We start from the raw sequence: 12102 nt of genomic DNA, 5'->3' as shown, positions 1-12102 counted from the left end.
CTGCTTGTCACGTCTGCCTTGGGTTGGAGCTCCCTCCGGACGGGAGAACTTGGCCCACTCCTGTAGCTTGATCAAGTTGCAAGGATAAACATAAACCGCCCCCCGCCTTTTGCCCCCTCCCAAAAGCAAGACCCCAAGTAATTCTCAGTAGTATCCCTTTCTGAGAAGTCTTGAATACTTGCTTCATCAGTCTTAACTTTAATTTTTTAAGCTTGGTTTAAATGTGTATTACTTAAAACCAATTTTATCCACTTATCCACAAATTCTACTTTTCTCAAGGAGATAACTTCTGTTTCTTTAAAGTAGCAGGCCTTTTTCTTGGTAATGTAAAGAAAGCATAAAGGGCACCAGACATATAAACAGTTTTTGCTTCCATTACTTCGTTGGGCCAAACAGCATCTACGAGGTGATCTCTCACCAGCATATATGTATGTAAATCTCTGGATTTAGCATTGAAAATCTGAGTTCAAGTTTTATGTATGGCTCTACTTTTCTTTGGATATGTTACCATCCTCAAATCACTTACTCTTTCTCTCAGCTTTAGACTCTACATTCTACTACTACTGCTACTACTACTACTACTACTACTACTACTACTTTAAAAAAAAAACCACTTCTGTTCTTATCCTGAAACATACAAATCCATCCATCATGGAATAGGATATAAAAATTTATGTGAGTTCTTAAGATAAAATAGGAGTTTTCAAAGAAATACTGTTTTGTAGCACTTTAAAGGTATGGCTGTACAAAATCATAACCACCATCATTGCTCTGACCTTGTTTTCCTGCTTGCATGTTACTTCATTTTGGAAAGAACTACATGGAGAAATTAAAAGCCTCAGTGCTTTTAATGCCTCCCTTCCCCCCCAGTGCTTTGGAAGATAATATAAACTGTAGCTTTTTAAATGGACAGTTACCTTTGTTCAGCTTATCATAGTCCTGATACTCAGAGGCAAAGCTGCCCTCCTTCAGTTCTGAAGTGCATCCTTTGGGCCCTGACCTAAAGCTCTGTTGCCTGCTTCATCATGCTTCCTATAAAATCTTTTACTTAGTTTGGATTCTTAAGAATGTGAGTTTACTCCTAGTCTTTCAGTAAACTATCTGTATCTTACTTTTGCTCCTCACTTTTTTTTTTTCCCTTCTTTTTGGCCACACCTCGTGGCTTGTGGGATCTCAGTTCCCTGAGCAGGGGTAGAACCCGTGCCTTCAGCAGTGAAGGCGCAGAGTCCTAACGACTGGACTGCCAGGGAAGGAAGTCCTCCTCACTTTCTGAAGTTAACAGTTGTTAGTTTTGCGAAGTGTTCTAGATAAATCTGTTTCGTAGAATGTGGAGTCTAGTCCCCATTCAAAAAGCTCCTGTTTCTGAAATCTCAACTCGTAGTGTACAAGTATGGTGTTGTAGTAGCCCATATTACTGTTCCTTTTTTATTTGCATGCAGCTGTAAAGCTTGATTTTTGGGGGAAAAAAAATTCATGAGTTACATCTGAAAAGTGCAGATTTTGGCATAGAGCAGAGATTTTCTTTAAAGTGTAATTTGGAGTATTGATTTTTCTTTGTAACTGAATGTGTTGGGGTCCTCATACCGCCCCCCAGGTTTGGTGATCCTCTTAAGAGGAGTCATAGGACCTTGATTACCATGGCTATGACTTACGAACCATGAAAGAATACAAAATGTAGTCGGCAAAGGGAAAAGGCATCTGGGGCAAAACCTGGAAGACACCAGGTGCAAGCTTCTAAGAATCGTGCCCCAGTGGAGTCACACAGCAGACGCTTCATTCCTCCAGCAACGAATTGGGACAGCACTGGTGAAATGTTGTCTACCAGGGAAGCTTATTAGAGATTTAGCGCCCAAGGTTTTTATTGGGTTTGGGTTCTTAGGCAGGCATCTCTGCCTAGTCTGGACCCCCAGCAGGAAAGCAGGTGCTCAGCCTGGACCGTACCGCCTGCACAGCAGCTTAGCCACAGGCAGCCACTCTTGCCGTTGCCGTTGTGGCATCAGTCCTCCCGAAGAGTCACCGCGCCGGCCAAGGGCCAACTCCGCAAGCACGCTTTTCTAAGGGCTGCAGTCTCCGGTTCCATGTTAACTTTCCTGTATGCTTGAGCTTATTCCTGACTGATTGCTTCTTTCAGTCGTGTTCATTCTTGAAGTGTTTATTGAAGAATTCATTGACTACTATATTAAAAAAAAAAGTTTAGGGTGTTTTACATAAATACATACCATCCAGCAAGATAAATTTAAAAGTAAGTAGATGAAGAAACCATCAGGCATCTCAAGCAGCGGTCTTGCTGGGAAATTTCCTCTCTTTTGTCACCTACATTTTGTTGGGCACTTAACCCCCTTTTGTCTTTTGTCACATCACTCGCTTTTTTGGGTCTGAATCTGCTTCTAGTTTCCCCAGTAAGCTGGGTCCTATCCAAGATTAAATCTCGGTCATTGCCTTTTCTCTTGCCATGCCGTTACTTCATTCTGAGCTCGTAGTGCTTGTTTATTATATTCTATGTGCATCCCCTAACTTTCATGTTTTTTTCTTTAAATTTATTTATTTTATTTATTTATTTTTGGCTGTGGTGGGTCTTCGTTGCTGCGCACGGGCTTTCTCTAGTTGGTGGAGAGCAGGGGCTACTCTTTGTTGCGGTGTGTGGGCTTCTCATTGCAGAGCAAGGGTTCTAGGTGCGTGGGCTTCAGTAGCTGCGGCACGCAGGCTCAGTAGTTGTGGCTCGCGGGCTCTAGAGCGCAGGCTCAGTAGTTGTGGCTCGCGGGCTTAGTTGCTCCGTGGCATGTGGGATCCTCCTGGACCAGGGATCAAACCCGTGTCCCCTGCATTGGCAGGCGGATTCTTAACCACGGTGCCACCAGGGAAGCCCCCATCTTTTTAATGGAAGAGACTTCTTGATCCACTTCTAAATTCCTTTTCCTCCTCATTTCTTTTTTTAAGTTACAGTTGTTAGTTTTGCTAAGTGATCTAGATAAATCTGTTTCATAGAATGTGAAATCTAGTCCCTATTCAAAAAGCCCTTGGCAGAAGACCTTAATAGACATTTCTCCAAAGAAGATATACAGATTGCCCACAAACACATGACAGAATTCTCAACATCACTAATCATTAGAGAAATGCAAATCAAAACTACAATGAGGTATCTCACCTCACACCGGTCAGAATGGCCATCATCAAAAAGTCTACAAACAATAAATGCTGGAGAGGGCATGGAGAAAAGGGAACCCTCTTGCACTGTTGGTGGGAATGTAAATTGATACATCCACTATGGAGAACAGTATGGAGGTTCATTAAGAAACTAAAAAAGAGTCATGTACCACAATGTTCATTGCAGCACTATTTACAATAGCCAGGACATGGAAGCAACCTACGTGTCCACCGACAGATGAATGGATAAAGAAGATGTGGAACATGTATACAATGGAATATTACTGAGCCATAAAAAGAAACGAAATTGAATTATTTGTAGTGAGGTGGATGGACCTAGAGTCTGTCCTACAGAGGGAAGTAAGTCAGAAAGAGAAAAACAAATACCGTATGCTAACACATATATATGGAATCTTAAAAAAAAAAAAAAAAAGTTCTGACGAACCTAGGGGCAGTACAGGAATAAAGATGCAGATGTAGAGAATGGACTTGAGGACACAGGGAGGGGGAAGGGTAAGCTGGGACAAAGTGAGAGAGTGGCATGGACATGTATACACTACCAAATGTAAAATAGATAGCTAGTGGGAAGCAGCCGCGTAGCACAGGGAGATCACCTCGGTGCTTTGTGACCACCTAGAGGGGTGGGATAGGGAGGGTGGGAGGGAGACGCAAGAGGGAGGGGATATGGGGATATATGTATATGTATAGCTGTTTCACTTTGTTATACAGCAGCAACTAACACACCATTGTACAGCAGTTATACTCCCATAAAGATGTTAAAACAAAAAAGAAACCCTGTTTCTGAAAATTGGAATCCATGATCTCAAACCCTGCTGCTGCTTTATCAACTAAGTCTACTGAATATTCTAAATCCTTTGTTGTCATTTCAAACAATCTTCACAGCATCTTCACCAGGAGTAGATTCCCTCTCAAGAAACCACTTTCTTTGCTTATTCATGAGAAGCAATTCCTCATCCATTCAGGTTTTCAGGTTTTATCATGAGATTGCAGTAATTCAGTCACATCTTCACCTCCACTTCTAGTTCTCTTGCTGTTTCCACCACGTCTGCAGTTCCTTCCTCCATCGAAGTCTTGAACCCCTCAAAGTCATCCGTGAGGGTTGGAATCAGCTTCTTCCAAACTTCTGTGAATGTTGATATTTTGACCTCTTACCGTGAATCATGAATGTTCTTAATGGCATCTACAATGGTGAATCCTTTCCAGAGGGTTTTCAATTCACTTTACCTAGATCAGTCAGAAGACTCACTGTCGGTGGCAACTATAGCCTTATGAAATGTATTTCTCAAAAAAGAACAGGAAGTTGAAATGAGCCTTGATCCATGGGCTGCAGAATAGATGTTGTGTTAACAGGCATGGAAACAACACGAATCTTGTCCATCTCCATCAGAGTTCTTGGGTGACCAGATGCCTTGTCAGTGAGCTATAATATTTTGAAAGGCATCTTTTTTTCTTAGCAGTAGGTCTCAGCAGTGGGCTGAAAATATTCAGTAAACCATGTTATATAAACTGATGTGCTGTGATCCAGGCTTTGCTGTTCCGTTTACAGAGCGCAAGCAGAGTAGATTTAGCATAGAGTTCTTAAGGGCCCTGGGATTTTCAGATGGTAAATGAGCATTGGCTTCAACTTCAAGTCACCAGCTGCCTTAGCCCCTGAGAGAGACAGCCTGTGCTTTGAAGCTTTGATGCCAGCCATTGACTTCTCTCTATGAAAGTAACAGAAGGCTCTTTCAGTCTACATTGGAAATCTGTTGAGTGTAGGTACCTTCATGAATGATCTTAGCTAGATCTCCTGGGTGACTTGCTGCAGCTTCTACATCAGCACTTGCGGCTTCACCTTGCACTTTGATGTTATGGAGACGGTTTCTTTCCTTCAGCCTCGTGAGCCAACCTCTGCTAGCTTCAGAGTTTTCTCTGCAGCTTCCTCACCTCTCTCAGCCTTCATAGAATTGAAGGGAGTTGGGGCCTTGCTCTGGACTAGGCTTTGGCTTAGGGGAACGTCGTGGCTGGTTTGATCTTCTGTCCAGCTCACTAAGACTTTCTCCACATCAGCACTAAGGCTGTTGCGCTTTCTTCCGTGTGTTCACTGGAGCAGCACTTTTAATTCTCCTTCAAGAACTTTTCCCTCGCATTCACAACTTGGCTAACTGTTTGGTGCAAGAGGCCCAGCTTGCTTCCCGTCTTGGCTTTCGACCTGCCTTCCTCACTGAGCTTCACCATGTCTGGCTGTTCATTCAGAGTGAGAGACGTGTGACTCTTCGTGTCACTGAGCACTGAGAGGCCATTGCAGGGTTATTAACTGGCCTCATTTCAGCATTGCTGTGTCTCAGGGAAGAGCGTGGCCCAAGGCGGGGCAGGCGGGGGCCGTCGGGACACAACAGCCTTCGTCAGTGAGGTCTGCCGTCTTGTGGGGGTGGTTGGTGGTGCTTCAGAACAGTTAGAGTAGCATATCAAAGGTCACTCACCACGGATCGCTATAAGAGATAGAGTCCCACAAACAAGTCTGAAATACCGCAAGAATTACCAAACTGCGACACAGAGACGCGGGGTGAGCCAGTGCTGTTGGAAAAGCGGCGCCGATAGATGTAAGGTTGCCACAGACCTCCGATTTGTTAAAAAACCCAGTAACTGTGAAGAGCAATAAAGCAAAGCCCAATAAAACAGAGGTGGGCCTGTAGTTGTTCCTGTTGATTGAAATGGTTAATTCTTATTCATTTCTTCTCATAACAGCTCTGGTTCTGACTGCTAATTAATTTCCAGGACCACTGGACCATCTAAATTGCTCTTCCCACTTCCAGTTTTTGTTCATTGTCTTGTAGCCTCCATACCACTTGCCAGCTCAATTTTGGGGGTGGGGAGTTGAATTATGTTACCTTGATACTGAAAAATAAATACATGGAATGAAATTGAAGTGCTAACAATTAGACTTTTGTAGTGGACCTTTTTGTATCATTAATCAAGTGTGGATATTTATATCTTGGTTTTTCTGAAGACAGTAGAAACCATCATCACTGATGGTCTCTGAGATGTGTAGATTATTCATAAAACTCATGAGTTACTTTTAAGCAGTTTTTAAGAAGCGTTAGTCCTGTTGTGAGGAGATACGATGCCATCTTCATCATCTTGAAAGCAGGCACCTTCCCTGAAACTTAACTTTTTGAAAACTTCATACTGTTTTAGTTGAAATGTGGCAAAACTTAAAAGAACAAGTGTGGAAACTGTTTAAGAAGTTGAAAAATAATTGCAAAAACGTACTGGATAATTGTGACTTGTAGTTCTCTGTCAGTTGAATTTTTTTGCCTTTTTCTCTCTGTACGTTGTGTCTTTATTAGAACTTTTATTTTTAAAAAAGCTACAAGTTGCTAGAAATGATAAAAATGAGGTTTTGCAATGATGAGTTAGTGATATACAGTGGTCTGTAGTCTGATAGAAACCAGTGTAAACATCAAATGTGACTTACAATTCACTTTGCTTTTTATTTTTTTCAGGGACCAGTTACTCTCCCCAAGAAAATTCACACAACCACAGTGCTCTTCATAGTTCAAATTCACATTCTTCTAATCCAAGCAATAATCCAAGCAAAACTTCAGATGCAGTAAGTATATAAACATGCCCAATTTTGTGTTTTTGGAATATGTTGCAAAAAAAATTTTTTTTAAATCAAAGTTGATCTTTTCTGAACGCACTTGAACTAATGAGCTGGCCTTATTATTTGAACTGAGCATGGTCCAAATATGCCATCTTGGTATTGTTTCACCAAGAAATAATGTTGTTTGCATTCCTCTACGGAGCAGAATTTACCATTGTGGTATTTGAGATACAAAGAACCTTAGATTGTGAAACCTGTGACGTAACTTGAGCTTCTTCTTTTCATAATCTATAAACTTCTGTTAAAAAAAAAATGCTATAAATTTATTGAGTTTCTACTTGTATTACATACTCTACAAGACACTAGTGACATAGAGGTCCGTCTCCTGAAAGGCATGAAACCCAGTGAAGAATTGTAGGTATTTCTAAAAATGAAGTAATTGGTAATGAAGTAACTGTTACTCAGGTTGAACTTTTTAGAGTCAAGGTTCAAACAAAAGTTTTAATACAGTCATTCAAAAATAAGGTTTCAATTTCGCAGGCATATGCTAGGTTGTTGATGTATAGAACTAAGGAAATGTAGCCCATCTTAAAGGAACTTGGGGCCTGCGGTGGAGACGGGGAAGTAAACCAGTAAATCGATGCGTGTTGATGTTGCTGGGGAGCCCCCAAGAGGGGCTGCAGCCTGGTTGAGGAAGGTGTGCTGGCCAGCAGGCTGCCTGTAACCCACGCGGTGGGAGAGGTTGGAGTTTATGTAGTAGCATGGAAAGGAACAGCACCTACAAAGACATAGGAGTATGAAATAACACCACATGTTTGCCGAACACGGATTTCGATGGTGTGGAAGAATGGCAGGGGCTCAGGTTACAGAGAGAAATGGGGCCGGATTACAAAGCGTTCTCTGCCTTTCCAGGGAATATGAACTATATGCAAAGGCAGTGGTGAGCTACTAAAAGGGTATAATCAGTGAAGTACCATATTTGCAATTTAAAAAACATCAGATAGCAGTGTGGAAAATACATCATAGGAAGGAAGAACAGCTAGAAGGCTATAGACGTGTAGGTTGAATCCAGCAGACATTGCCTTGGTTATTCAGGTGATCATCATACCTTAATCGGTATTGAAAACCCTTGGGGTTTATTATTATTTGTCTCTTGTTGAATCAGTGTAGATACTACATTTCCATAGAAAATTGAGACATCAGTGATTTTCATAAAAATTTTAGAGCAGTTTTAAATATTAGGGTCAAATTAGGAAAACAGGACTCATACCAGTTATTTTAGCATAGAGAATTTCAAATACAGGAAAGGAAAAGGAACATGTAGTGATTACCCCTGACGGCTGGGAGCAAAAGGAAGAGGTTGGGGTTATCAGAACCCAGTTGCTGAGAGGAGGAGCCTTGCACAGTTGGTGACGGTACCTCTGCGAGGTACGATGAAGCTGGTTCTGATTCTGGGTTGAGAGCTGGAAACTGGAACCTGCTGCGCTGCAAGGCTTCCTCCTCCTGCCTTTCAGCCCTCCTTTAATGCCTGGTACTGGCAGAATCTAAGAGGAAGCCAGCTGGCTAAACAGAATGTAATTGGCGTTATCCCAGCCTTAGCATCACAGAATAGAGAAAGGGTGGTATCGAGACTGAGACAACAGCTTGATGAACCTTCACAGGTGTTCTCATCACACTACTTGTGCTGAGTCATTTTCACTAAGACATATACTCAGGATTTTGCAATGAATATCTCTGTTTTTGTGAAAAATGGCCCCATTAAATTAACAGGCTAGCACTAACCTAATGTTCCCTTTATTACTGACAATTTAGATTTGGTATTTGCTATTAGGACAGAGGCGGGCCATGTGGACATTGTTTCGGTGGAAAAAATTCCTTGTTCAGGGAAAACAGTTTCTGATTATTTTGATTTTCAAGAAATGGATTGACATAATGAAATCAGAAAGAATAAATAATGGGCATCAGATAAATTTGAAAGATCCAAATTCTAAAGGGTGTCGGGACTGCACTGTGTGAGTGGAAACTGAAGACGGATTAAATGTCATGTGTTTTCAGAATCAGGGTTCCCCTTTCTGTAGATTTCAACTCTAGGTATATAATTAACCTCAAGTAGTGGTCTTTTTCACCATAGTGTACCCAGGGGGAATGACATTTTTACAAACTATAAATTTAATGTTACCTGAGAGCCTGGCTTTTGAACATTTCTGAAGGTTACTTGTAAACTGACTTTGTCCTAAAATCACTTCTAATGGAAGGTTTTTGAGTAGTAAAGTAAAACATAAAGTCACCTTTCATTAATACTTTCATAATGAAAGAAGAGATGAACAGAAGAATATCAGGTAACCCAGGTCAACACGTTATTTGAACCCAGGTTAAAATACGGAATAGCTTTTTTTTTAAAGTGGGTTTTTATTTTCTCTTTGTGCTTTTTAAGTTTTAAATCTGTCTTTGAAAATCAGTAGCAGTATTGTTTGGAGTTATGCACACAGATATGTGGTTGTATGGATTTATATTTATCAAGTTAACTGTTGGAAGTCGAGTTGCAATTACCTTGTTTTTTTGGTATGAAGATATTCACATGTAGGCCTCCTTGGATTTAAGTATGTAGCCTGTTGAACGCCGCCTCCTTCCTAACATAAATCATGGTAGGATTGACAGACATCACGTAGGCTGCCTTAGATTATGTTACGCATATTCCTGATTTTTTTTAAGAGATCTCTTTATTCAGAGAATCTGTTTATTTAGGAAGAGAAATTTATTTCCATTTAAAGACATTATAATTGGAATCTTCCCTTAAGTATCGTTTACCAATTTAGATTTGCTGGAGGTGCTTTAAATTCAGTCCTAGGTTACTTTGCATTTATACTCCAGCTCCCCTTGTTATGAATTAAATATCTTCTGTTATCAATTAAATATCTTCTGGAGGTTTTAAGTTGGAGGCTCTTCTTCAGATCTATTCTCTGTAACCAGTCTTGACTGAAGATATTCTACCTAACCATAGAACTCTTAGGACTCCATGAAATTCTTTGTTACAGTGAGTGCCATCTTTGATGTTATTTAATAAACTATTCTTTATTAACAGTGCATAATTAAATTTCGGGATTAACACTTTATTTTCCATAGTTTAACTTTGAGAAGAAGTGGTGGAAGTCTGTATTTTGGAGGGAGTAAATAGGCGGATGCTTTTTTATTTAAGAAGAGGAAAGCAGCGTTGATATAAGTTCTAAAAGAGATTTTGAACTGAAAGAGTAGACGGTTGCTTCAGTAACTATTCAGTGCCGTTCTTATAGAGCGGCCATTCCATGCTTCGTAGTCTCAGGGCCTCTTACAGTCATGAAAATTGAGAGCTTTTGTTTACGTGGACTCCATCGTGAGTAACCATATCAAAAATTAAAACTGATAAATTTGAAAGATAATTTAAAAATTGTAAAACTATTACATGTCAACACATGTAATATATTTTTTTGAAAAATAACTTTCTATTTTTTTGAAAAATAGACATTGAGCATCTCTTTAAATGCCTGAGTAGAGAGAAGATACCTAGAATTTCATAGTTGTTCTACCTTCAGTCTTTTGTGATATCAGATTTCCCATAAAGCCTCTGAGAAAACTCCCCTGTGTTCTTGTGATAGAATGAGGAGGAAAAAGACAAAATTTGTCTTAGTATTATTACGAAAATGGTTGTGATTTTGTGAATGATCTCGGGGTCCCTCAAGGGTCCCTGGGCAGCACTTGGCAACTGCAGCAAGCCTAATTTAGAAAACTTGAAATGTTTGCAAAACTCTTGTTGAATTCTTAATTTTAGATACCTTTTTTTAATCAGGGAACTTGAGACTCTAATCTATAGCATGGTGACTGTAGCTGGTGACACTGTATTGTGTAATGGGAATGTGCTAGGGGAGTAGAGCGCCAGTGTCCTCCCAGAAGAAGTGCCTGTGAGCGAGGTGACGAGACAGACGTGGTCATCGCTACTGTGTGCGCTTTAGATGTCTTACAATTTTATCTGTCAGTTATACCTTAGTCAGGCTGAAAAAAATACAACCTGGGGGGGGGATTTAACACCTGCTGTTGCATATCAGCATTTAAAAACATTACCCTGTTACTTAAGGGTTTTTTCCTTAACCTTTTTTTGAGGATAGAAGTAGGGTGGAGAAGATGAGCTTAAGTTACTAGTACGTGATTGCAGTGCTATACCTGGAGCACATTCTGTCAAGTAAGACATTAACTAGTACTAACCTAGGGTTTGGAGAACCCATGCTCTTCAAGGTTCTGGTCTTTGAACTTTGAACTGTCCTGGAGGTTGTGCCAGAGTGGACATTGACCACCATGAGATACACTGCCTCGTTGAGCTGTGGTAGTGTCTGTCCTGAAAGCAGGCCTTCAGCTTGGGAAGCAGTGTGTTAGCACGGTGCGCCCTGACCGGGGCTCCTCGTCTCTCCAGACAGGCCGCAGTCGGCACAGGCGGCGCTTTGCGGGGCACGGGCTTAGACCCTCCGCTCTACTCTGGTGGCCTCTGTCCCCTGCCTCAAACCCCCTTCTGCCTCTCCAGACCGAACTAGTAGCCCCATGTGGCCACTTGCCCAGCAAACCACATGTTCCAGATACATCCATAGAGGCGCTCAGTGGGCATGCTGATTTAGGTCTAGGGAGTGCTGGGTGGTGGAAGAGAACCTTTTGAACTTGGCCTTCTGTGATTGGCTTTCCTGCAGCCTGGCAAAGCCTCCTGGAAGCTAGAGGGCTTGAGAGTTAACTCTCCACTGATCTTTAGAGGTTTGGAAGCACAGGGCTGATTTCCAGCAGCTTCACGATTTTGAGACACCAGCCTGAGAACATAGTCTGCCTCATTTCCTCAGCTGTCCTCAGGATCCTTACGGCATTTCCAGGATCGGTATTGACTTAGCGGAAGTAATAGATGTCCAGAAACCTGAGTTTTGATCCTTTCTTGTGCCGCTGATTACTTTTGTGACCTGCGGACAACTTGTAAGTTCTCTCAGCGTGTTCCTACGTGGTGGATTACAGACAGCTGGGTGTAGGCAGTGCATAGGAGCCCCTCTCCTTAGGCTTTAAAATTGTGTTCCTCTGCACCCTGGTGAGCCCAGGAGGAGGGTGGGCTGCCAGAGTATAAGCTTATTTCATGTTAGCCTCAGAGCTCCTTGGAAAACAGGAAAATTCATGCACAAGTGTACTTGGGGTTCTACCAGATTTCCTGGAGCTGGTGCAGGCACTTAAACATTACTTTTGTTGAGATTAGTTCCATGAGAACTGGGCCTTTCAGATATTTCTAACTTCATTATAATTTTACAGTGCCTATGAAATTACTAGCAAGAAATTACTGTATCTGAGAACTTTCG

General features: G+C 41.4%; 1 protein-coding gene across 6 annotated transcripts in view; it reads left to right on the top strand.

Annotated features, from left to right (window-relative positions):
* Positions 1-12102, top strand: part of WAC (WW domain containing adaptor with coiled-coil) — an 81554-nt gene that overhangs the window by 39883 nt on the left and 29569 nt on the right. For all 6 annotated transcript variants that reach the window (XM_082386873.1, XM_082386875.1, XM_082386872.1 and 3 more), the window contains exon 4: positions 6651-6757. In XM_082386873.1, coding sequence (XP_082242999.1) covers positions 6651-6757 — 107 coding nt within the window. The remainder of the gene's footprint in view (positions 1-6650; positions 6758-12102) is intronic.

The sequence above is a fragment of the Balaenoptera borealis genome (genome assembly GCF_965194805.1).
Source record: "Balaenoptera borealis genome assembly, chromosome: 3".
Classification (NCBI taxonomy): domain Eukaryota; kingdom Metazoa; phylum Chordata; class Mammalia; order Artiodactyla; family Balaenopteridae; genus Balaenoptera; species Balaenoptera borealis.
Note: the sequence above shows the minus strand (reverse complement) of the source record. Positions and strands in the feature narration are given on the sequence as shown.